This window comes from Bos javanicus, chromosome 5 (genome assembly GCF_032452875.1).
Source record: "Bos javanicus breed banteng chromosome 5, ARS-OSU_banteng_1.0, whole genome shotgun sequence".
NCBI classification, from domain to species: Eukaryota; Metazoa; Chordata; class Mammalia; order Artiodactyla; family Bovidae; genus Bos; species Bos javanicus.
In genome coordinates, this window is record NC_083872.1 from 25410571 (window position 1) to 25437766 (window position 27196).

The 27196-nt window shown below is 36.9% G+C and overlaps 1 protein-coding gene across 7 annotated transcripts in view; it reads left to right on the forward strand.

The window, feature by feature from the left end:
* Positions 1–27196, forward strand: part of VEZT (vezatin, adherens junctions transmembrane protein) — a 79697-nt gene that overhangs the window by 38605 nt on the left and 13896 nt on the right. For 4 of the 7 annotated variants that reach the window (XM_061415777.1, XM_061415774.1, XM_061415776.1 and 1 more), the window contains exons 5-10: positions 54–329; positions 3005–3154; positions 6948–7095; positions 17068–17399; positions 19698–19891; positions 23160–23260. In XM_061415777.1, coding sequence (XP_061271761.1) covers positions 54–329; positions 3005–3154; positions 6948–7095; positions 17068–17399; positions 19698–19891; positions 23160–23260 — 1201 coding nt within the window. The remainder of the gene's footprint in view (positions 1–53; positions 330–3004; positions 3155–6947; positions 7096–17067; positions 17400–19697; positions 19892–23159; positions 23261–27196) is intronic. The other 3 variants (XM_061415778.1, XM_061415775.1, XM_061415780.1) reach the window with 1 other exon arrangement.

Consider the following 27196-nt stretch of genomic DNA (forward strand, 5'->3'; position numbering starts at 1 on the left):
ACTCATCTTTCTCTGGACTGATGGATATCATTTTCTTTGTTTCTCTGTTCCAGGGATGTCTCAGTGGTATTTGCCTTCATTAGTTTGCTTGTTATGCTTCCCACTTGGTGGATTTTATCTTCCTGGCTGGTATGGGGAGTGATTGTATTTGTTTATCTGATCATAAGAGCTTTGCGATTATGGAGGACAGCAAAACTACAAGTAACTTTAAAAAAATACAGTGTCTATTTGGAAGATATAGCAACAGATAGCCGAGGTTTTACTAACCTTGTGAGAAAAGCTTTACGTCTCATTCAAGAAACTGAAGTCATTTCCAGAGGATTTACACTGTGAGTTCATTTTTCATTTTATTTTTTAAATAACTATTTTCTACTGCCTAGTTAAATTAGAATATTTATTACCTATTTTCATTTCTGTGTTGTATTTACAGAAAAAAATAGGTTTCTCTCTAGTATTTATTAAAGTCTGTTAACTACTAAGTGAAGAAATAAATACATTATATGCTAGATTTAATAAGTAGTGTGAGTCTGTTTATTTACTTTGAGAAACCAAAGTATTTTGAGAATCATGATTATTTCTCTGTGTTACCATGTGGTTATATGAGATAATATAGAGACCTTAATATTATATATATATATATAAATATATATTTATTTATAGTTTTATATATATATATATATAACTATTGCATGCAATAGTTACCCAATAAATATTTGTTCCCTTTACTCACCCCCAGATGCTCTCTTTATTCAGCTTACATGATAGATGATTTCACATAAATTCATTCTGAAAAATCTTGCCATGTATTAATAGTATTCTGTAGGTTAATATTATGACACTGACACTCTCATATGTTCTCACTGATATTTAATACAGGAAATTAAATATTCACTAGTCTAGCTGTAAGTGTACTAAGGTACTGGATAGACAGCCTATTTATTGTGTTATTAAAGGAAAAGCACCAGTTATGTTCCATATACTGTGCTAGACAATTTTGCATACAACTAAAGGCATACAGTTATAAATGGTTGAGCAAATGTTCAAGTTCATTCCATCTGACTCTAAACTTTGGTTTCCTGTACACTGCCACCTAAATACTCATATATGACAGTTGTACTATAGTGTATTTAATAATTTATATAACCTTTGTAGCCTATAGGTGGGAGGAAGTAAGTATATGGTAAAGAAAAAATGTTGCTCTTAATTAGTTGTATCTGGAAAATCATGAAAAGAGGTAGGCAGAAGAACTTTGGGTGGTCATTACTGTCTTCACTCTGCTGTGCTCTGGAGAAGAACCTAAATAATCCTGAATAAAAGCTGTATTTGGAACATCAGGAAATAGGAAAGTAGAAGAGTCTTCAGTAGTCATCTCATTCTTCACTCTGTTGTGTTTTGGAATAGTGTTTAAAACTTCTGAGACATGAGAGAGGTTTTATAACTTCTCTTTCTGTTCAGTTCAAAATGTAACAGCCCTCAGTGTTTGTTAATTTTGGTCCTTCCATTGTAAAGTCCACTATTGATAGAGCATAACAAATATTGAATGTCAAATTTTCAAAGTTAAAAATTATGCTAAGTAAAAGTAATAGCTCCTTTTCATTCTTGACTTGTACAACATTTTATCAGGAGCACTGACTGGTTAAGCAGAGTGGCTGTGTGTCCCGTTAACGCTAGCCTTGTGTTGATGGTTCTGTGCCTTTGTCCTTGTTCCATTTTTACCCATATGTGTACAATTAGAATGAAGAGCTAAAATGGGCCAATTAGGCATGATTTTTCTCTGGATTATGACGTATATCTACTCAAATGCAGACAAAAAATTTTGGAAAAATTGTACTTGTGTCCATCTAAATGTAAGTGGATTGGAAAAAATTATGAGGAATAATAAATTTTGAATCATAATTTTTTAGAAATATTTTTGTTTTTAAGACTGAGTAAAATGGAACACAAACAATAGTGTCCATATGTTGAAAATATTAGTGCTGTTTTATTCTGCCTCAATTTTTCCTCTCTAGCAAATAATTAAACCCTTCTTTGCCTCTATCAGTCATTGTCCTGTTTTTTATAGATTTTTAATGCCTGAATGTGTTTTAATTTGGTTTAACATTTTTTTTAAGTTTTGAGTTAGATGCCTTATTTTACAAATTTGTGGTTATGTTGTAATAAATTTATAAATTCCAATATTTTGTCTTACTATTAGGAGTGGTTACTAGTTAGGTGAAAGCCTATTGTCTGGAAAACTGTAATATGAAATCATTATTTCATTTATAAAAGCGTAATACATTATATGGCATTGTTACAAATAGGTAGTCCCCCATTTACCTTTGGAAAAGTGCTTATGAAATGTGCTTCCTCTTGAACAGTTTTGAGAGTAGCTATGCTCCTACCTAGTAACCCTTACTTTGCCTTTCTACTTGCATTCCCCTGTTGGCCACTGGTTCTCTTTCTGCGTCCCCTACTTCATTTTGGGTAGGTAAGTTCCAGTGGCTGCAGGTGGGTAAGTAATTTTACCCTACTTTTATGAATGTACAGAATGTATTTCTATACAGTATTTGAATGTTCTGTACAAATGACCAAAAATATGATTGATAAACATATATAAATGCATATTAAGAACATGAAAGTTTATAATTAAGGCTTTCCTACTTACTGTAGATACCAGGCTTTTGAAAACTAAATGTAAAGTAGTACCACTTTGGTATATTCTATCAGGTAGAGTATCTATATTAAAAAGTTAGTATCTTAAATAAATATCCCTACATTTCTACTATTATTTCAATTAAAATTAATTGTTCCCCCTGTGTCAGAGGAAGTATTCTTTTTTCAATTGTCTTTTTTCTGGTGGCTATATATGTGTCAGGGAAATATCTATTTATGAGACCTGAGTTGGAATATTTATAACCATTTTGTAATGAAAAAAGAATTTTTTCCTAAGTTTAATAAAATTGTGGATTTAGAAAACAAAAACTTTAGGACACCTGTACAGTTGTATCACATTTTACTTTTCAAGTTTGCTTGACAGGGTCAGTGCTGCTTGCCTATTTAATAAAGCTGGACAGCATCCCAGTCAGCATCTCATCGGTCTTCGGAAAGCTGTGTACAGAACTGTCAGAGCCAACTTTCAAGCAGCAAGGCTAGCTACCCTATATATGCTGAAAAAATATCCTTTTCTGTCTATATGTAAGAATAAGCAATGTTTCCAGAGTCCTGAATATAGATATTATAGCTGCATCCTGTAAAACTTCACTGTAAACTGAAATCGCCTATTTTGAAGCTGATTTCCATCATCACTTCTATTTTAAAACTGGAAATGCATTCCAGGGGGAATGACAATAATAGACAGGAAGAAAGTTCTTCTGCTTGCATGTGGCTCATTTTTAACAAGGAAAAAACTTGATGTCCTTTCCTTTACTGGTCCAAATAATAAAGTCAAAAGAACCTGGCTTCTCCAGGTCACAGTTTTTCAAATTACTGAACATGGCAAATTTGCGTCATCATATGGAAATAAACTGGCAGCAGAAAATCCTTGCCCTTTCAAAAAAACGGGCTCTAGAGTCAGATTGGCTTTCTGAATTTTGGCTGTATCAGTTACTGTGTCAGAGACCATAAGCAAGTTTCTTAACTCTCTGTACCTTGCTTTATTTGTAGAATGACAAAAATAACAATCCTCCTGTTTTTGTTAGATCAAATGAATTATTTTATATAAAGTGCTTAGGCAGTGTCTGATATATAATAAGCACTTAAAGACTGCGTGACAATAAGTCTGTCTCTTAAATTTACTGAAATAGGAAATTAGTTCTAGTAGTCAGAAAATAGAAGTGTATAAGATCTTTATTTTAGTTAAAATTCATAGATTAAATAATAAGTAAATGGGATGCAAAAACTTTGTACCTTCAGTATGTTGGATACTGTGACACTGATGAATATAATGCTTGAAAGTTTATCATTATATCCTTACACAAACCTTTCCAGCTAGATTTTCTTATCCCCACTTAATGAGAAAATGAAATAAAATCACTACTTTATATGAGATTTATCCAGTGTCACACAATTAATAAGAAATAAAATTGTGTCTTTATTGTAGGACTTAGGACTTTAAGCATTTTCTATATGTGTATAGATATACTATATCTAGATTTATACACACACATACTGTAGTATGCTACCACTTTGGATATTGAGAGAAAGTACTTTGATTTTAGTCAGGAACTTGTGTATTCAGTTCCCTTACTGCCTAAATACTCGCCTGCATTGTGCTAGGAAGACAGAGCAAAAACCTGTACTGCCTACTTCTAAAAACTTCTGAGTGTAGTCAGTAGATACTCTTAGTACAGTAGAGTGCCTGGGGTGCCTTCCAGCATCTCAGGACAATGTACTTGGCCTGTGAAGCCACAGAATGCTTTCAGGGAAGCAACACCTGAGCTGACCCTCAAGGAACGAGCTGGAGTTGACCTTGGGAGGAAAAGTCTGCATTTCAAGCAGAAGGAAGCAAGATATAGAAGGAAATAGAGACATAACAGTGTGGCATGTTAACCGCCAGTAGTTATTCATTTAGTGACTATTATGCCAAGCAATATGCTAGTCACTAGGTATGCAGACGTGGTTCCTGCCTCAGGGAGCTTATAATTTCTTAGAAGTGGGGTGGAGGCAGGTGAGGGGGCCTAATGAAGACTGTAGATTGTATGAGTTCCCAGTGCCAGTCACTTTTCTAGGTATGAGGGACCTAGCAGTGAACAAGATAAATAAGATCCTCGTTTTTAGGGAGTTTGCGTTCTACTGAATGATGAATAAAAAGTGAACAGAAAGTTTTCAGATGTTTGCTATAAAGAAAAAAAAAAACCAACCAGGGGAATAGGATAGAAAGTGCTTGGTATAGGTTGCTATTTTTGATTGGATAATAAGGAAGGCCTTCAGTTTAAATGGAGACTTGAGATGGAGTTCCAGTCAGATGCACCAGCAAGTATAAAGAACTTGTGTCAAGAATGAATTTAGCATGATCAAAGTGTAGAAAAAGGATCACCATACTCCAAGACAGGAGAACAGCAAGTTGGCAGTTGGAGTATGAGATAAGATCCAGAATTAGGCAGGGGCCAGATCATATTCTTCACACAGGAAACCTTAAGAAATTAAATAGTATTATCTACCAAGTATTTCTTTGAAAAGACTTAATACATTATATGAACTCTAGATCCCTGTTCAAAATAAAAAGAATAAAAATATACAAGATTAGTAATGAGAATAGAGCAAGAAGCTGAAATTATTATATAAGGGAATAGTGACTGAGCACACATGTAACTTTCTGGCCACAGCTTTGAAACCGTAGGGGAAATGGATCATTTCATATCAAAATACAAACTCAAAAACTGACCTAGGAAGAATTGAAAAACTGGAGATTAGACAATTCATAAAAAGAACTCCATTAAAAAAGAACACACTTGGTTATATATATAAACAGTGGGAAAATACACAGCTATAAAAAATAGTTCTTGGTATACTATTGTGGAATGTTGTTAAATAAACAAAGTGCACACAGCGGTATTTATGCTACCCTTCCATTTGTGCATAGAAGGGAGTGTAATATGTGTGTATGAGGGGATAAAGAAGTGTGTGTGTATATTCATATGTATACCCACATACATAGTTATGTTTAGATTTCCTGATATGTATGTCCACAATAATAAAATACCTTACAGTATACACAGATACTGGTAGCAGTGATTGCCTTTGCTTTTGGGTAGAGGAACTAGGTGGCTAAGAGAGAAAGGTAGCAAGCAGTTTTTACACTACCTTGTAAAATGTTAATCCCATAAATACCTTACTTATTCAAAAACTAAGTGAATGAAAAAAATGTTTAAGTCCCTAGTCCAGATGGTTTTATAATTTAACAAAAACCTATTTTAGACCATAGAAAAGGTTAGATAGAAAGCTACTCTACATCATTTTATTTATGCAGATACTATAATCTCACTTCTAAAACATGATGTAATACACAGAATAAAAACTACAGACCAGTCTTGCCAATGGAGATATAAAATATTTAAATAGAATATTTATAAATTTGGCTTAGTACTGTATCAAAAGATTATTATAATATGACCAAATAGGAATATGCTATAAATGCATGAATAGTTCAAATATTAATATAAAGAATTATATGGATATAATTCTTTACAAAAAACAATTGAAGAGGAGGAAATCACATAGTAAAGTTGGCAGCTGCCATGAGGAAGAGGGAGACAGAAGGAGCAGCAGCCTGTGTCAGACAACCTGGATGTAGCAGGCTTAGTGTTATATCAGTAGTTGAATGTTTTCAGGTCATCGTTGTCAGGTAATGATGTCCTGCAGTATGCAAACGGGGAGATAAAGAGAAGTATTTACTATAGAGTGGTAAGGGCCTGAGCCATGCAGTCGAGTACATGATACAGTTTCAAAAGGCACATATCAAAAATAACTAAATTAGTACTTTTGCACTTGTGAAGAGTTGAACTTTTAACTATCTAGTTATAAAGATATTTTATTCTCACATTTCCTATAAGATTTGAGGTATATTAATCTATTAGATTTTAAGATTAATTTCTTTTTAAACTGATGTAAATCTCCAAGGTCAGATACCTTTACTTATCTTTTTCCTGAACTTTGAGGAGAATTACATCACTTTTTAAAAAGAAACTAATCTTAAAATCTAATAGCCGACTAATTAGAAAAGACCCTGATGGTGGGAAAAATTGAGGGCAAGAGGAAGAGGGGGCGACAGAGGATGAGATGGTTGGATAGCATCACTGAATCAATGAACATGAGTTTGAGCTAACTCGGGGAGATAGTGAAGAACAGGGAAGCCTGGCATCCTGCAGTTCATGGGGTTGCAAAGAGTCGGACACGATTTAGCCACTGAAAAACTGTACCCTTTGTACTTTAATGAAAAGGCTTTGTTAATTGCCTTAACCTAATTTAACCTACCCCCTGAACTCCGAGAGTGACAATGTAACCAACTACATCTGTGTGGTGCCTTTTAAGGAGCTGGGCCTTGGACTTAGTGAAGAGCAGATTTCAGAAGAGGAAGCACATAACCTTACAGATGGCTTCAGCCTGCCTGCATTGAAGGTAATCCATTCATGGACGTGAAGGGCTAAAGAAAAGATAGATGCATTTGGGTTGTGTTCGTGCTTTCTGAATGTACGTGGTACACCTGTCCCCCGACTTTTGTTGTTTGCTGGATACCATTACCATAATAGCCTTACTGGTGTTTTTGAAGCTGCCTTTAAAAATGGAGAGTATCATAAAGATTGGATGAGGAAATCCTTATAGTCTGATGTTAAAATACTTAAAATTCTTAATATATGTATTTCTTGAATTAAATTAGAATTTGAAGATAAATGAGTTTAAAAGGAACCCAACGTGTGATTTTATTTACTAGCCATTTGTTTCAACAAACATGGGTAAAGAACTTACAAGATCTACCCCTTGGAAAATCTTCCAAATCCTTGTTTAGAACAAGAATTTTTTCATATGTTAAAAGTCTCTTAAAAGGATATATTTGACTACATAAACTTCTAAACTTTAAATGCTGTATCCTTTAAATGTGAATAAGCTCGGAGGGGGGAGGGGAAATGCAATGATTTATAAGCAATGGGCTTGAATTCTTTCTATATAAAGAAAAATAAGATATGTAAAACCTATTGAAGATAGATCAGGTGCATGAGTTGCCAGTTCATAAAAGAAGAAATAGAAATGGCCAATAAATATGATAAAAAATTTCAATCTTATTACTAATGAAAGTAACAAAGAAAAATAAGTAAATATTTTGCCAAGGATTCTGAAAGTTGATAATAGTCATCGTCAATGAAGACTTTGAGAGAACTCACACCAGTAGTAAAAATGTCAACTGCATCACTTTAGCAGTGAATACCAGTCTTTACAAATGTACCCTTTACTGCATCGACTTTAGCTTATAGATTCATCTCAGAAAGTAATCGAAGATATATTCAAAGTATGTTCATAATATTATTACAGCAGCAGATATTGGAAAGAAAGGAAAAGCTCAGTGATATGAGATTGGTAATGATTTATGGTGCATTCATTTACTGAACTGTTTTGGAGTTAGTAGTAGGAAAAAAAAACATGAAAAAACATAAGTTAAAGAATGTTACAAAACTGTATGTATTTTAAGATTCCAGAAATATTTTTTGAAAGTCAATCCAAATGTCTCAAAGTTCATTTTCAGTATTTAGTAAGCTCCACTTCGATATTTCTTTATTCCTAGTCTTTAAACTTCACTTGATACTGTGGAAATCAGTACAAGTGTAATTAACAGCATATTTTTCAACATCCATTTTGTTTTGAGACTGTATGAACTTTCACATCTTTGAAATTTTCAGATCCTCATAAAAGTTCTAGTTCTCCTGTTTTTCTTTCCAGTTACTTGAAATTCACCTTAACTAATTTTTAATGTCATTCTAACCCATCTTAATAAATGTCACCATATAACTTATTAAGCTAGATACCTGTTTACTGTCATCCTTATCCCTCTTTTTACCCCTCACATATAAGCTATCAGTAGATTTTTGTGCCACCTTTAAACTACATTTTAAAGTCTTTCCCTTTTTTTCATGTCATTTCCCACCATTCTAGTCATAGCTGCCATCATTCTTATCAAGGCCACTACAATAATTTTCTTTTTGGTTTACCTTAGTTCCTTAAAATTTGTTTCAGAATGCACTTTGACATTTACAGTGCCTTAAAAATGATAGAATCAGTAATTCCACTTATGCAAATCTTTCTTAAGGAAATTATTTCAAGTATCTTAAAGCTTTATGTACCAAGTTGCTTATTAGCTCTGTTCATAATAGTTAAAACGGAGAAGGCAATGGCACCCCACTCCAGTATTCTTGCCTGGAAAATCCCATGGACGGAGGAGCCTGGTAGGCTGGAGTCCATGAGGTCGCTAAGAGTCGGACACGACTGAGCAACTTCACTTTCACTTTCCTGCATTGGAGAAGGAAATGGCAACCCACTCCAGTGTTCTTGCCTGGAGAATCCCAGAAACAGCAGAGTCTGGTGGGCTGCTGTCTATGGGGTCGCACAGAGTCAGACACGACTGAAGTGACTTAGCAGCAGCAGCAGCAGCATAATAGTTAAAAATGGAACACTGCCTAAATGTGCAGCAGTAGAGGAATAGTTGCATGAATTATGTTAAATCCAATAGGGACCATTGAATAATAGCTACAACTTGCTTATAAAGATTTTGTAAAAATTTGGAGAAACCAGTGCAACAATCAGAATAAGTAAATATATATTTAGTATGACCACAACTCTGTTTTTAAAAAAGACCATGAGAAAATACTAATATACAATTAGCTGTTCTTAGGGTGGTTGCACTATAGGTAATTCCATTTACTTCTAAATTCAATACCATGACCATGCTTTATTCTGTGAATGGAAATAGTCATTTTCAAAAGACAGTTTGGGAGATTCTTAATGATGAAAAAGCAGGGACTTTGGAATTAAGCAGGTGTGGGTTTACATTTGAGCCCTGACACTGACTAGTTGTTTGACCTGAATGAGTTATTCTTCGAATTCACTAAGCTATAAAAAGAGATTACCATACCTGCCCTACATGGTTTTAGATTAAATGAGAAAACATAGAAAATACCTACAACAAAGCTTGGTTAACCCAAAATGGTAATAGCTGTTACTCTTTAAGAAGGATTTGGAGAGAGAATTATGGTCATATTTCTTTCTGTTTTAAATAATTTTTTCTTTACTCATCAAGATGTCTTAGTTATTTCCCTATTTTTCTGTGCTTTTTGAAAAGCTTGTTAAATCCTGGATTATATTTTGTCCAAATACAGGCAGCAAAGAGAAAAAGTGAGTCTCTTAGAGTCAGACTGCTAGGTTTCACTCTTGCCACCTGACTATTGATATGGTCTTGAACAAGTCGTCGTTTCTGTGTTCATAAAAATGAGATAATGCTTATCACTAAAGGATTAAATATTCACCAGTCCAGTGCCTGGGACTGAGTAAGTGATTAATAAATGTTAGCTGATTTTTTTAATTCCATCTGACATGACCTATTCTAAAATGTGGGACGCGTTCACTTATCTCCTCCACATACTATGATGAAGGATGTAGCTGGATCCTCTTTGCACACCCATATTATTTTATAAATGAAACTTTAGTGTTTTAATTCTGTTTTATTTTGACATATAACTAATATATAACTAAACTTGGTAATTGTGTTCCATCGTTACCAGGAACATCAGACTCCAAAAGTGGCCTGTCTTGAGATTTACTTTATAAACTGCTAAAAATTCCTGTAATGTTCAAAATCTGTGTAGGGCCACCTTGTTCAGTTGTCATTATATCCAGATAAAGAATTTCAAAGTGAATTTTATAAGCTAAATTCTAAAAGAAAATTATTTCTCAAAAGAGCAACACTAATTAAAGCTTTTAAAAAAAAAATGTAGTGAAAGATGGTTTACAAATCAGGTCCTTTTGTTTTCCTTTGTAATCTTCATTATGTCTTTTAAAGAAAATGTTTTGTTTTGTTTTTTCAATTGCATATCTTCTCTCAGGAGAGTTTCAGTTCAGTCACTTAATTGTGTCCAATTCTCTGCGACCCCATGGACTGTAGCATGCCAGGCTTCCCTGTCAATTACCAACTCCTGGAGTTTGCTCAAATTCATATCCATCCAGTTGGTGATGCCATCCAACCATTTCATCCTCTTTTGTCCCCTTCTTCTCTCGCCTTAAATCTTTCCCAGCATCAGGGTCTTTTCTAATGAGTCAGTTCTTCACATCAGGTGGCCAAAATATTGGAGCTTTAGCTTTAGCATCAGTCCTTCCAATGAATATTCAGGACTAATTTCCTTGGTTATTGACTGGTTTGATCTCATTGCAGTCCAAGGGAATCTCAAGAGTTTTCTCCACAGTTCAAAAGCATCAAATCTTCGGCACTCAGTCTTCTTTATGGTCCAACTCTCCATGCATGACTACTGGAAAAACCATAGCTTTGACTATGTGGACCTTTATCAGCAAAGTAATGTCTCTGCTTTTTAATAGGGTGTCTAGGTTTCTCACAGCTTTTCTTCCAAGGCGCTTGCTTCCATAAAAGCAAGTGTCTTAATTTCAAGGCTGCAGTCACCATCTACAGTGATTTTGGAGCCCACGAAAATAAAGTTTGTCCCAAAAAAATAAACTTATTTCCATTGTTTTCCCATCTGTTTGCCATGAAGTGATTGGACCAGATGCCATGATCTTAGTTTTTGAATGTTGAGTTTTAAGCCAACTTTTTCACTCTCGTCTTTCATTTTCATCAAAAGGCTCTTGAGTTCCTCTTCACTTTCTGCCATAAATGTGGTGTCATCTGCATATCTGAGATTATTGATCTTTCTCCCAGCAATCTTGATTCAAGCTTGTGCTTCATCCAGTCTGGCATTTCCCATGATGTACTCTGCATAAAAGTTAAATAAGCAGGGTGACAGTATACAAGCCTTGATGTACTCCTTTCCCAATTTGGAACCAGGCCATTGTTTCATGTCTGATTCTGTTGATTTTTGATCTGCATATAGATTTCTCAAGAGGCAAGTAAGATAGTCTGGTGTTCAGGAGAGCTTAGCAATAGCAAATGCTGCATCTTTGGAAAGGAAAGAAACTTCCTAACTGTATCCTAAGGAGAGACATGTGAAATATCTAGTACAGAGTCCTTACCCCTCTTTTTTCCTTAGTTCAAAATTTTAATTAGTTTTTTGTAAAATTATTATAAAGAGTATCTTTCCTGCTTTAAAAAGCAGATCTAGTTTTGAAAATGCTTTTTTTTTTGGTCTTGCTGCCTGGTTTGCAAGATCTTAGTTCACTGACCAGGGACTGAACCAGGGCCACAGCAGTGAAAATGCCAACTCCTAACCGATTGACCACAGGGGACTCCCTGAAAATGCTTTAAAACAGCATTTCCTAATTGCCCGTAAACTATGGTTATCCCCTCATCCAGAGGGGCTTCCCTTACTCAAAGAACAAACAAGAAAAAAATGTGTATTTCTGAGTTTCGGTTTCATTGGATAACATAGCAATGATTAGATAATAGTCTTTTTTTTTTTTTTTTTAGAGCAATAAGCTATGCCAACTTGATTTTTTAGTTGTGTGAAACAACTAGAATCTGAAACTCTAGAATCATCCTTGTTAACACTTTTACTCATAAACCATCTGTCAAGAGATTCTGTCCATTCTGTATGTATCCAGAGTGTGCCCTCTGCTTACCTCTTACTGAAGTAGAACGGTTCTATGAAGACCTACAAAATCTTCTAGAACTAAAACCCAAAAAAGATGTCCTTTTCATTATAGGGGACTGGAAGGCAAAAGTAGGAAGTCAATAAATACCTGGAGTAACAGGCATATTTGGCCTTGGAGTAAGAATAAAGTAGGGCAAAGGCTAATAAAGTTTTGCCAAGAGAACGCACTGGTCACAGCAAATACCCTCTTCCAACAAAACAAGAGAAGACTCTACACATGGACATCACCAGATGGTCAGTACTGAAATCAGATTGATTATATTCTTTGCAACCAATGATGGAGAAGCTCTATAGCGTCCACAAAAACAAGACCAGAAGCTGACTGTGGCTCAGATCATGAACTTCTTATTGCCAAATTCAGGCTTAAATTGAAGAAAGTTGGGAAAACCACTCCATTCAGGTATGACCTAAATCAAGCCCTCACGATTATACAGTGGAAATGACAAGTAGATTCAAGGGATTACATCTGATAGAGTGCCTGAAGAACTGTGGACGGAGGTTTGTGACACTGTACAGGAGGTAGGGATCAAGACCATACTCAAGAAATGCAAAACGGCAAATTTGTAAGGCCTATTTGTAAGGCCTCCTCAAACAGGAGAAGCCCTTACAAATAGCTGTGAAAAAAAGAGAAGTGAAAGGCAAAGGAGAAAAGGAAAGATATATCCATTTGAATTCAGAGTTCCAAAGAATAGCAAGGAGAGATAAGAAAGCCTTCCTCAGTGATCAATGCAAGGAAATAGAGGAAAACAATAGAATGGGAAAGACTAGAGATCTCTTCAAGAAAATTAGAGATACCAAGGGAACAGTTCATGCAAAGATGGGCTCAATAAAAGACAGAAATGGTATGGACCTCACAGAAACAGAAGATATTAAGAAGAAGTGGCAAGAATACACAGAAGAACTACACAGAAAAGATCTTCATAACCCAAATAATCATGCTGGTATGATCACTCACCTAGAGCCAGACATCCTGGAATGAGAAGTCAAGTGAAGCATCACTACAAACAAAGCTAGTGGAGGTGATGGAATTCCAGTTGAGCTATTTCAAATCCTAAAAGATGATGCTGTAAAAATGCTACAGTCAATATACCAGAAAATTGGAGAACTCAGCAATGGCCACAGGACTGGAAAAGGTCAGTTTTCATTCCAGTCCCAAAGAAAGGCAATGCCAAAGAATGCTCAAACTATTGCACAATTGCACTCATCTCACATGCTAGTAAAGTAATGCTCAAAATTCTCCAGGCCAGACTTCAACAGTACGTTAACCGTGAAGTTGAACTGTGAACTTCCAGAATGTCAAGCTGGTTTTAGAAAAGGCAGAGGAACCAGAGATCAAATTGCCAACATCCAGTGGATCATCAAAAAAGCAAGAGAGTTCCAGAAAAACATCTACTTCTGCTTTATTGACTATGCCAAAGCCTTTGACTGTGTGGATCACAATAAACTGGAAAATTCTTAAAGAGATGGGAATACCAGACCATCTGATCTGCCTCTTGAGAAACCTGTATGCAGGTCAGGAAGCAACAGTTAGAACTGAACATGGAACAACAGACTGGTTCCAAATCAGGAAAGGGGTACATCAAGGGTGTATATTACTGCCCTGCATATTTAACTTATATGCAGAGTACATCATGAGAAACACTGGGCTGGAGGAAGCACAAGCTGGAATCAAGATTGCCAGGAGAAATATCAATAACCACAGATATGCAGATGACACCACCCTTGTGGCAGAAAGCAAAGAAAAACTAAAGAGCCTGTAAGAGGAGAGTGAAAAAGTTGGCTTAAAACTCCGCATTCAGAAAACGAAGATCATGGCATCTCGTCCCATCACTTCATGGCAAATAGATGGGGAAACAGTGGAAACAGTGACAGGCTTTGTTTTTGGGAGGGCTCCAAAGTCACTGCAGATGGTGGCTTCAGCCATGAAATTAAAAGACGCTTGCTCCTTGGAAGAAAAGTTATGACCAACCTAGGCAGCATGTTAAAAAGCAGAGACATTACTTTATCAACAAAGGTCTGTCTAGTCAAAGCTCAGGTTTTTCCAGTAGTCATGTATGGATGTGAGAGTTGTACTATAAAGAAAGCTGAGCACTGAACAGTTGATGCTTTTGGACTGTGGCATTGGAAAAGACTATTAAGAGTCCCTTGGACAGCAAGGAGACCCAACCAGTCCATCCTAAAGGAAATCAGTCCTGAATACTCATTGGAAGGACTGATGCTGAAGCTGAAACTCCAATACTTTGACCACTTGATGTGAAGAACTCACTCATTTGAAAAGACCCTGATGCTGGGAAAGATTGAAGGCGGGAGGGGAAGGAGATGACAGAGGATGAGATGGTTGGATGGCATCATCAACTCTTGGACATGAGTTTGAGTAATCTCCAGGAGTTGGTGATGGACAAGGAAGCCTTCAGTCCATGGGGTTCCAAAGAGTCGGACACAACTGTGCAACTGAACTGAACTACCTCTTACCACTCACCATTATGTGCAAGGTACCTTGTTAACGCCCACCTGCATTACTGCAGTAACCTGTCTTCTGCTCACCTCCCTATTATCTATCAACACAGCAGCCAGAATGATCTTGTTAAAGCTTAACTCAAATTATATTACTCTAATGCTTAGAAACCTTCAGTAGCTCCCTGTTTCTCTTAAAAATCCAATTACACACTCTCCCTCTTGCTTATTGTATTCCTCTGCTATTCTCTCCTTCCTCTTCCTCTCACATATACACACACAATCACACATTTGCTGTTCCCCTTCTCTGCTATATTCTCCCCATACACTGTCAGCCAAGAAACTTATCTTTTACTTGTTAATATCTATTGCCCAACTACTTGAACATAAGCTCCATCAGGGCAGGGATATTTTTCACCTTTGTTCTCTGCTGTATTATTAGCACCTATAATACTGCTTGGCACATCATTGATGCTCAAAAAACACTTGTTGAATGAACAAATAAAGGGATAAATAAAAATTTGGGGGGGGCCACACTGCACAACTTGTGGAATCTTAGTTTCCCAACCAGGGATTGAGCCTGGGCCACAGCAGTAAAAGCACAAAGACAGCCACAGGACCACCAGAGAATACCCAGGAAAATTATTTTAGTGAAGAAATTTAATGGTTAAGTAAGATTTCTGCAATAGCTTGTATTTATATTTAAGAATTCTTGGTGTATCTTTAGTGATTTGAAATTTTGGCCTTGCTTATTTAAAAACAATGTTAATAGTAAAATAGGTTTACATTAAATTATCTTAATGCATTATTTACATAATTTTAAAATTCATTTAATATACCAGTTTAAATAATGTCCATTTTCATATTTATAAAAAACTAGAATCTAAATTATCCAAAGTGGTTGAATCCTCTCTGTTATCTGCTAACTCCTTTTCATACTAGATTGTATTTGTGTGTTTGATATTGTCCTCTTGAACAGGATGATTTCTAGGAATCCTTTGCTGCCGGGATCAAGCTGTGTCTTTTAAGAATGGTTGTTGTAGTTTCTCATGCCAGACATTCCTGAGTATGATCACTCTGGAACTGATTTTTGTGTTATTTCTTAGCTATTTCCTAGGCCAAAATATTGGTATAATTTTGAACCCCAAACTCTGGATCCATCGGTGACTTATTTCTTTGGACTTACACAGACCCATCATTCCTGCTCTCTCCATTTCTCCTTTGTATACAGTTTAAAAAAAATAATTCATCAAAGAACATTCATTTCTAATTAGGTGTTTCTTATTCCATCAGCATTTCTCTTTTAGGACAGTCAGTCAGTCCGTTCAGTCACTCAGTCGTGTGTGACTCTTTGCGACCCCATGAACCGCAGCATGCCAGGCCTCCCTGTCCATCATCAACTCCCAGAGTTTACCCAAATCTATGTCCATTGAGTCGGTGATGCCATCCAACCATCTCATCCTCTGTCGTCCCCTTCTCCTCCTGCCCTCAATCTTTCCCAATATCAGGGTCTTTTCAAATGAATTAGCTCTTTGCATCAGGTTGCCAAAGTATTGGAGTTTCAGCTTCAACATCAGTCCTTCCGATGAATATTCAGGACTGATTCCCTTTAGGATGGACTGGTTGGATCTCCTTGCAGTCCGAGGGACTCTCAAGAGTCTTCTCCAATACCACAGTTCAAAAGCGTCAATTCTTCGGTGCTCAGCTTTCTTCACAGTCCAACTCTCACATCCATACATGACCACTGGAAAAACAATAGCTTTGACTAGACGGACCTTTGTTGACAAAGTAATGTCTCTGCTTTTCAATATTCTGTCTAGGTTGGTCATAACTTTCCTTCCAAGGAGTAAGCGTCTTTTAATTTCATGGCTGCAGTCACTGTCTGCTAAACTGGTATAAGCTGCTGTAGGATCAGAAGTTTGTATGTGCTATAACTACATTTGATGTAACATGGGCTTCCCAGGTCTCGCTAGTGGTAAAAAATCGCTTCTAGTGCAGGAGCTGAAGGAGTTGTGGGTTTGATCCCTTGGTCTGGAAGATCCCTTGAAGAAGGGCATGGCAAACCACTCCAGTATTCTTGCCTGGAGAATCCCTTGGACAGAGAAGCCTGGTGAGCTATGGTCCATAGAATCACAAGGAGTTGGACATGACTAAAGCAACTTAGCATGCAGGCATGCATTCTTCACTACTCTTAGAGTTAGTTCAAGCTCAGCTATATTCATTACTTAGGATAAAGTGAAAAGTTTAATCCAGAAATTAAGATAAATAAATTTGTAGTTTGTTTTGAATATTGGCCAGTATTTTTTTATTGATCTTGTTCTTTTTTTCTTTTTAGGTTCTGTTTCAGCTCTGGGTGGCACAGAGTTCAGAGTTCTTTAGGCGGCTAGCCCTGTTACTTTCTACAACAAATTCACCTCCTGGGCCCTTACTTACTCCAGCACTTTTGCCTCATCGTATCTTATCTGATGTGACTCAAGGTCTACCTCATGTTCATTCTGCCTGTTTGGAAGAGCTGAAGCGCAGCTATGAGTTCTACCGGTACTTTGAAACTCAGCACCAGTCGGTACCCCAGCGTTTCTCCAGAACTCAGCAGAAGTCAAGAGAACTGAGTAATGTTCACACAGCAGTACGCAGCTTGCAGCTGCATCTGAAAGCATTACTGAATGAGTAAGTTTAGAAGCCACGTAAGGAAACATCCCCGTGATTAGCAGGCTTCATTCTCCTGCCATTGTGGTTGTTGGCTTGTGTCCTAGCTGAAAAGAAGCAACAAAGTCGAGACATGCAGCCTAAAGGGTGGTTTCAACCTACAAATGTAACAAACTGGTTTGTTAGTACTGTAGTTGGGGGAATTCATTTATAGTTTTTACTTTTTTTATTTCAACAGAAAACCTAGAAAGATAGGACAAAAGCCGAGAAGTATTATTATATGTAGTTGAAGAGTATTATATTGCTATTTTTCTGAATAAGAGGTTTGGACATTTTTCTATAGCATAGAACAAGTTTTTTGGCCCCAATTGGATAGTAAAATGTAGGATCCATGGTTTATATTTGTTGATCTTCTACTTCGCATGGTATTGTTAGTATTCCACCTTAGTAAAATGCAGTGTCCAGTCATTTCAGTGAAATTTTTCTATAACAGATACTCATAGTATAGGACTGCATCAAATGAATGAGTTGGTTCATGTTGTGTTGTAATCAGGGGAAGGTCAGAGGGATTTAATGAGTTGAGAAGATTGTAGGTGATGTATTTGACGCTGGATACCAAGCAAGATGTGGAAGGGGGAGGGCAGCAGTTGATTTTCAAAGATAAGAAAATGCATCAGAAGGACTTGAAATCTCAGTAAAATCAAAAGGCTCATTTACCAGAGTGAAGAAGGATGTGATGTACACAGATAGGAAATTAAGGTCAGAAAGACTTTTTAAAAAGATAAGTTTTTAACCATCAGTTCAAGGTCTGAGATAGGTATATAATACTCATGTAAAGGTTGAGCCATAGGGAACAATTAAGACACTATGAGGCGGTGATGTTCCATTGGTCTGTTGCTGCTGTTCTAAGAAAGCTATTTCCCACTGGGAATGTGGGAGATAAGGCTGTCCATTTGAGTGGGTGGCAAAAGGTGGATCATCATGAGAGGAAAACAAGATTTCAGTGGATGGAAAGGTTGTGTTAGGCAAACCAGGGTCTATCAAGAATTAATGTTTGGCAGTGGAATCAGAAATGTACAGGGTTTAATAAAATGCATTAGCATGAGGAAGATGGTTTGGGAAGGAAGAGTACTACACTAGATGGACATGAAAATGACAAAGAAGGGCTGTGTACCTTGGCCAGGGATTATGGAAAATACATGGGAGGTATGTTTCCTATTAAAAAATGAAAGATTTTATGTATGCTACTGTAATCACCCTTCAAAATACTTCACTAGAGAGCAGTCCAGTCACAGAGCATCATATCTGATTTGCTCTTTAGCACTGCCACACACAGCTTTGAAAAGTGTTAAAAAAATCATTCTGTGTTTCATTCCTCCCACTTGCTTGTCCCACTTGCCGTTCCCACTCTCACTTGCCTGCAGGAGAACATTAACTCTGTTAAGTGTTCTCCTGGTCTGTAGAGTGCCTGCTGCCAGAGGAATGTTTCTGAGCCTTATATTTGGCTTCTTACTTATCTGAAAAATTTCCCTGGATTTGGAGTGAGTGTAGCAGCTTAGACTGAAGTCTGTATAAAACACTCTGCAGAAAGGGCTTGGCATAAACTGACTGCTGTCTGCTCTCTCTTTATTTCTCACTCCTTTACCTCAGTCCAGCCAAACTGTATAAATGCTATTTCCCACTACCATCTAGAATGACCTTCATCTTCTGTACATGCTCAGGTTTTATCCATCTTTCAGTGCTACCTCAGAAGTACCTCTTCCTTAGCATAGTAACTTGCTCCTCTTCTGAATTCTTTTAATCCCTTCTTTCTCTCTGTCATTTTGTGCCTGGATATAACCCAGCTTTACAATTTACCAGCTGTATGACCTGGGCAAGTTTCTTCAACTCTCTAGAACTAATTTCTCATCTTTAAATTGGAAATAAAATGTTAGTTTTAATTTTTTTTATATTATATATGTATGACTTCTCTGGTGTGGTTTAAGTTTCTTATAAGTAGGAAGTAGGTTTAACTTATCTTTTTAGTTTGTAAAAATGCCTGGTATATATGCAAGAAATATTGGTTGAAGAAATATATAATACTTTTTATAAACTTTTTTTAAAACTGGTAAATGCATATAATGTAAAATTTAGCACTTAACCATTTTTAAGCTACAGGTAAGTGGCATTAACTGCATATGTATTGTTGTGCAACCATCACCACCTTCCACATTCAGAACTTTTTTTCATCTTACAAACTTTTTTTTAAAATAAACTTTGTGAATTATACATTTCGTTTCATAGTTTAGAAATCTGTTTTTGTTTTTCTTTATTACTCAGGGTAATAATTCTTGAGGATGAACTTGAAAAGCTTGTCTGTACTAAAGAAACACAAGAACTAGTGTCAGAAGCTTATCAAATCCTAGAACAGAAATTAAAGTTAATTCAGCCCCATGTTCAAGCAAGCAACAATTGCTGGGAAGAGGCCATTTCTCAAGTGGACAAATTGCTACGAAGAAATACAGATAAAAAAGGTACCTGTGAGAGAGTACTTTTACATACACTTACCAGACATACTTATTCCCCAGTAGGACTTTATGAGGTTTACTTCTTGTCTGCATGATAAAACTGATTTGATAAAATCTCTTAGTTGTCTAAAAAAAAAAAAATGAACTTATATGTGCAAATTGACACTGAATATAAAATATGGGCTCTTATTTTTGTAAATAAAAAATGAATATCATTTGAAGTTTCCCTGAATCATATACTTCCTTTTTTAAAATTTTAATTAAAAAATAGATTTTAATAGTATTATTCCATTATTAGAAATTCCAGAAACTCTTTTCCAGTTAGGGTAATAATGAGTTTTGATAGTCAGAGACCAGAAATTGAATTTACTTTTAAGATAAAATACTTCATTAACTTCACTAATTTAATTGTAAGTGTTTGGCATATTAATCTTTAAACTTGTGCTATAAGTCAATAGTATGTTTATCCCTTGGACCTTTATTATGATGTTAAGAGGGAGGGGACATATGTACACCATGCTGATCATATTGATGTTTGACAGAAAACAACAAAATTCTGTAAAGCAATTATCCTTCAATTAAAAAATAAAATAAAAAATTGTATTATTGCCAAAGGTGAGTAATGCTTTATCACCCTGTAAGTCATCGCTTTGTTTGTAGCTGGGTCTGTAATGCTTTGTTTACTGTCTTGAGCAAACTAAGCAAGTCCTTAGATAGTAAAGGTATTAGCATTTTTCAAAGGAAATATAAACAAGCTAATTACTGATATACTACCAGTACATTTCCTCAGATGTAAATGGTGAATAATTCTTTCTCCAAAAGTTAGATTTGCCAAGAGTTTTTAATATGTGCAAATATTTATGCATATTAAACTCTTTTAGATGATTTAACTAGAGCTTTCGGGTGTATTTTTTATAAATAGAAACACTCAGGAGACCACTGGGTGTTAGAAGATGCATCCCATTCCTGCCTCCCTCAGCATACTGTAAGATACTGAATCTTAGTCACTTAAACATGATTGTTAAAACAGTCTCAAATCATTGGGCAGGTGATAAGCCATTTCTTGATTTGCTCATAGGTGGTAATGATATGAACTAAGATTCAAGTATTCAGAAACTTTTCTCACTAAAATGCCCATCGTAGCCTTGGATACACAACTTGAAATAAAATTGTTGGTTTAAATTTTTTAAGAAATAGGTGCTTTAGTTAGCTGTATCTTTTTATTTTAAGTATTTTATAATTATAGGAATATCACAAGAATAATTTTAAGTACCCCTTAATTCCAGATTTCCCAGTTTTTTACACTCTACCACATTTGTGTGTGTATTGTCTATAAATTCTTTTGGTGGTATTATTCTAAACCATTTAGTTAAGAAACAGACATGAAATCCCATTGCCCCTAAGTACTTCTGTTCATATTTTTAAAAATCAGACATTCTTCTGCAAACCCACATTATACCAACAGAATTAGGAAATAACCCAAGGTCCTTCAGCTGACGAATACATAAATCGTTACATCCATCCATACAGTGGACTACTACTTAGAAATAAAAAAGAAATGAACTACTACTGCTCTGTCAGTAAGGTGGAAGATGCACTCTGCTAATCAGCAGAAGTTCGGCTCACATCACTGCACACTGTGTGATTCCACTTACAGGACAGCCACAAAATGACAAAGTTTAACAGGAAGAAGAAACGTATCAGTGATTACTAGGAGTTGGATATGGAGGGAGGAATAGGGCATAAAGAGGCAGCATTAAGTAGATGTTTTGAAGTGATAAGACTATTCTGTATCATAATCAGTGGTAATGGTGATTACATGACTATAATTTATCTAAATTCATAAAATTGTGTATTGAAAAGTAAATACATTAGCTTAAAATGTTTTCACCCACTACTTTTAGCATCCATTGATAGTTCTTGCTTCAGCTGGATATTGCTGTGGTGGTTGCCAGATGGTAATTTTCTAATTCCGTTTCCACCTGCACTTACTAGTTGACACTATTTTAAGGTTAAGCATCCCCCTTTCTACTTACTTACACATTTATATTAGTATGGGTTCTTATTTTATTCACTAGATCGTAATTAGTTACTCTTATTTTATATTGTTGCTCAGGTTGTCCATAGTTCAACCAGAGGGAGCCCATTCAGGGTGGTTCCTATCACCATCATTCTTTGAGCACTTGTTGACTTCGTCTCATACTTTCCTTGCCTCCAGCCCTAACATCTGCCTTGTCTCCAAAGAGCCTCATTCTTCTTAATAGAAAATGACCTTTAGAAACCAAGATCTGAAGTGCTAGGGATGCTCATGGCCACTGGGATATTACTGCTCTTACCACTTATCCGTGTACAGAACTATGGAATACATCTGCACATATACATGTACAGGCTACAGTCCCTCGGGTCACAAAAGAGCTGGACACAACTGAGCACACATACGACTCATATGCATGCACACACACATCTGTCTCTGTTTGTAGATCTATCTGTCTGTCCATATATGTTATATACCACACCTTCATACCAGTACCTCCAGCGCAGTTTCAGGAGCACAGAGTTTATTCTGGCCTCCCCCTCCTCTGTGTTTGTTCTTCCCTTTTGTGATAATGAGAAGCTTGACTGTCATCAGTTTCAGTATATTTACTTTACTTACTCAGTCTTTTGTATGAAACTAGTCACCTGACACTGTGGGCTAAGTCACATTTTTGCTGATGATACCCACTGAGAGTTCTCCCCCGCTGGCCTAGATTGCTCTGACCATACCAGCCCATGCTAGCCAAGAGTCTCCCCCAACTCTGAAAGCTAAAATCTAGAGGCTTAACACCTACTTCTTTAAAGTAGACAGATAATGATAAAAGAGAGCTGAATATGAAGCTAAATAACCCCGAGATTGGAAGTCAAACACTGTCTTTTAATAATTAATTGAAGTTAAGCTCACCTGAGATGATCTTTTCAATCTTTTACTTATGAAACTCATTTCCAATCCTAATTTCTCCTGAGAATAAAAATGGTATAAGTAAAGTGCAGAATTGAAGTTTCTTTTTCGTAGGGAAGAGTGACGATAGTCTGTCTTGAGTCTGTTTCTATGCCATGAGTAAAGTTGATTGTTGAAGTATTTAGAGTACCTCCTGTGTGCCAAGTACTATGGTAAGGTGAAAAAGGAAGAGAGAAAACAGGTTTTCTTCTCCAAGAGTTTATTTAAATTATAAATCTACAGATGGTACTCTTTATTAACGTTAGTAGATACTCGCTCATTTCCGTGTTCCTTTTTAAGGGCACCCTGAAATGGCGTGTGAGAGCCCACGCTGTACTGTGGCACCTGTGCTGCAGCCTCCTCTACACATCGCAGACAAAGATCCAATCCCTGAGGAGCAGGTAAGGATGAAAACGGCTTTTCTTCCCTCTAAAGAGTTTAATGTACAAACCTTACCTCCCTTTCTCTGTAATTGACATGGATAATTGTTGAATTAGAATTTTCCAGGGTTTGATCCCAATTTGGGAAGATCCCCTGAAGGAGGGCATGGCACCCCATTTTGAGGGCTTCTCAGGTGGTGCTAGTGGTAAAGAACCTGCCTACAAATTCTGGAGATGTAAGAGACAACAGGTTCAATCCCTAGGTCAGGAAGATCCCCCTGAGAAGGAAATGGCAACCCACTCCAGTATTCTTGCCTAGAAAATCCCATGGACAGAGGAGCCTGGCAGGCTACAGTCCATAGGGTCACAAAGAGTCTGACGCGACTGAAGCGACTTAGCACAGAACAGTTGTTGAATAATTGTGAACAGTTGTTGAATTTATATTTCTAATCTTCAAAGATCACAACACAGTGTATTGAATTTATATCATATCTAACTAATTTATATCATATCATATAACTAAGAACATTAGTTCTTAGTGTCTTGAATTTTAATCCATTGAATCTACCAGAAGATTTTCCTGTTTATATCTAATTGTCCATTTCTTAAATACTTGAAAGTGATGAAATGCATTAAAAATTAGTACATTGGTAAAGGTACCTTCTGGGATGCTGGAAATGTTTTTATCTTGATCAGAGTGGTGGTTCCCAGTATGTGTACATCTGTAAAAATCCTTTACACTTAAGATTTGTGCATTTGAATGTATCTATGTAAGTTATGTGAAAGATGCTTGGTTGTGTCTGACTCTTTGCGACCCCATGGACTGTAGCCTGCCAGGGTCTTCTGTCCATGGAATTCTCTTCTCCAGGAGGTCTTCCCGACCCAGACATTGAACCTGGGTCTCTTGCGTTACAGGTATATTCTTTACCATCTGAGCCCAGGGAAGCCCAAAAGTGTGGATCGGCAGGATGTATGCTAAACCTCACTTTTAAAATACTTTTTAGATGATTAAGTTAGATATTGACAACAGATTGCTTATTCTGAAGAAGACTTTTCTTCTGAATAAGAAGACTTCTTTTTCTTCGTCATTTTGTCTATTCAATATTCTTAATTGCAAAGGGAGACCAACCCCACTTAGTTTAACAAAGAAATTTATTTAAAACCATTAGCTAGCTGACAGAATATTTCAGAGGGCCAGATGATGAGCTTAAAGCAGGCTGGGGTACACAGCCAAAGTCACTCAAAAGCACTGTTCCAGTGGCGGCGTCACCGCTGAGTCACTGGGTGTAGGCATTGCCACTTGTTGCATCATGTAAATAATGAAAACTATATTCAGAACCTCTACCTCTAGAAATTTTGTCTGCCGCCATTCTTGCCAGAATAGTTTCCTTAAAACTCCTGTTCTTTTATCACAAACTTCTGAATCAGATCTGACCCAGTTACACCTGATTTCAGTTCAGTTGCTCAGTCGTGTCCGACTCTTTGCCACCCCATGAATTGCAGCACACCAGGCCTCCCTGTCCATCACCAACTCCCGGAGTTCACTCAGACTCACGTCCATCGAGTCAGTGATGCCATCCAGCCATCTCATCCTCTGCCGTCCCCTTCTCCTCCTGCCCCCAATCCCTCCCAGCGTCCGGGTCTTTTCCAATGAGTCAACTCTTCACATGACGTGGCCAAAGTACTGGAGTTTCAGCTTCAGCATCATTCCCTCCAAAGAAATCCCAGGGCTGATCTCCTTTAGAATGGACTGGTTGGATCTCCTTGCAGTCCAAGAGTCTTCTCCAACACCACAGTTCAAAAGCATCAATTCTTCAGCGCTCAGCTTTCTTCACAGTCCAACTGTCACATCCATACATGACCACAGGAAAAATCACAGTCTTGACTAGACAGACCTTTGTTGGCAAAGTAATGTCTCTGCTTTTGAATATGCTATCTAGATTGGTCATAACTTTCCTTCCAAGGAGTAAGTGTCTTTCAATTTCATGGCTGCAGTTACCATCTGCAGTGATTTTGGAGCCCCAAAAAATAAAGTCTGACACTGTTTCCCCATCTATTTCCCATGAAGTGATAGGACCGGATGCTATGATCTTCGTTTTCTGAATGTTGAGCTTTTTCACTTTCCAATGTGTTCTCTCTCCTCTTTCACTTTCATCAAGAGGCTTTTTAGTTCCTCTTCACTTTCTGCCATAAGGGTGATGTCATTTGCGTATCTGAGGTTATTGATATTTCTCCCGGCAATCTTGATTCCAGCTTGTGCTTCTTCCAGCCCAGCGTTTCTCATGATGTACTCTGCATAGAAGTTAAATAAGCAGGGTGACAATATACAGCCTTGACATACTGCTTTTCCTATTTGGAGCCAGTCTGTTGTTCCATGTCCAGTTCTAACTGTTGCTTCCTGACCTGGATATAGGTTTCTCAAGGGGCAGGTCAGATGGTCTGGTATTCCCATCTCTTTCAGAATTTTCCACAGTTTATTGTGATCCACACAGTCAAAGGTTTTGGCATAGTCAATAAAGCAGAAGTAGATGTTTTTCTGGAACTCTCTTGCTTTTTCGATGTTCCAGCGTATGTTGGCAATTTGATCTCTGGTTCCTCTGCCTTTTCTAAAACCAGCTTGAACATCTGGAAGTTCACAGTTCACATATTGCTGAAGCCTGGCTTGGAGAATTTTGAGCATTACTTTACTAGCATGTGAGATGAGTGCAATTGTGTGGTAGTTTGAGCATTCTTGGCATTGCCTTTCTTTGGGATTGGAATGAAAACTGACCTTTTCCAGTCCTGTGGCCACTGCTGAATTTTCCAAATTTGCTGGCATATTGAGTGCATAAAAAATAAAAAAATTAAAAAATAGAAGCACTTTCACAGCATCATCTTCCAGGATTTGAAATAGCTCAACTGGAATTCCATCACCTCCACTAGCTTTGTTCATAGTGATGCTTCTAAGGCCCACTTGACTTCACATTCCAGGATGTCTGGCTCTAGGTAAGTGATCACACCATCGTGATTATCTGGGTCGTGAAGATCTTTTTTGTACAGTTCTTCTGTGTATTCTTGCCACCTCTTCTTAATATCTTCTGCTTCTCTTAGGTCCATCCCATTTCTGTGTTTTATTGAGCCCATCTTTGCATGAAATGTTCCCTTGGAATCTCTAATTTTCTTGAAGAGATCTCTAGTCTTTCCCATTCTGTTGTTTTCCTCTATTTCTTTGCATTGATCGCTAAGGAAGGCTTTCTTATCTCCCCTTGCTATTCTTTGGAACTCTGCATTCAGATGCTTGTATCTTTCCTTTTCTCCTTTGCTTTTTGCTTCTCTTCTTTTTGCAACTATTTGTTAGGCCTCCCCAGACAACCATTTTGCTTTTTTGCATTTCTTTTCCATGGGGATGGTCTTGATCCCTGTCTCCTGTACAATGCCACGAACCTCCATCCATAGTTCGTCAAGCACTCTATCTATCAGATCTAGTCCCTTAAATCTGTTTCTCACTTCCACTGTATAATCATAAGGGATTTGATTTAGGTCATACCTGAATGGTCTTGTGGTTTTCCCTACTTTCTTCAATTTAAGTCTGAATTTGGCAATAAGGAGTTCATGATCAGAGCCACAGTCTGCTCCCAGTCTTGTTTTTGCTGATTGTATAGAGCTTCTCCATCTTTGGCTGCAAAGAATATAATCAATCTGATTTGTATTGACCATCTGGTGATGTCCATGAGTAGAGTCTTCTCTTGTGTTATTGGAAGAGGGTGTTTTCTATGACCAGTGCGTTCTCTTGGCAAAACTCTATTAGCCTTTGCCCTGCTTCATTCCGTATTCCAAGGCCAAATTTGCCTGTTACTCAAGGTGTTTCTTGACTTCCTACTTTGGCATTCCAGTCCCCTATAATGATAAGGACATCTTTTTTGGGTGTTAGTTCTAAAAGGTCTTGTAGGTCTTCATAGAACCATTCAACTTCAGCTT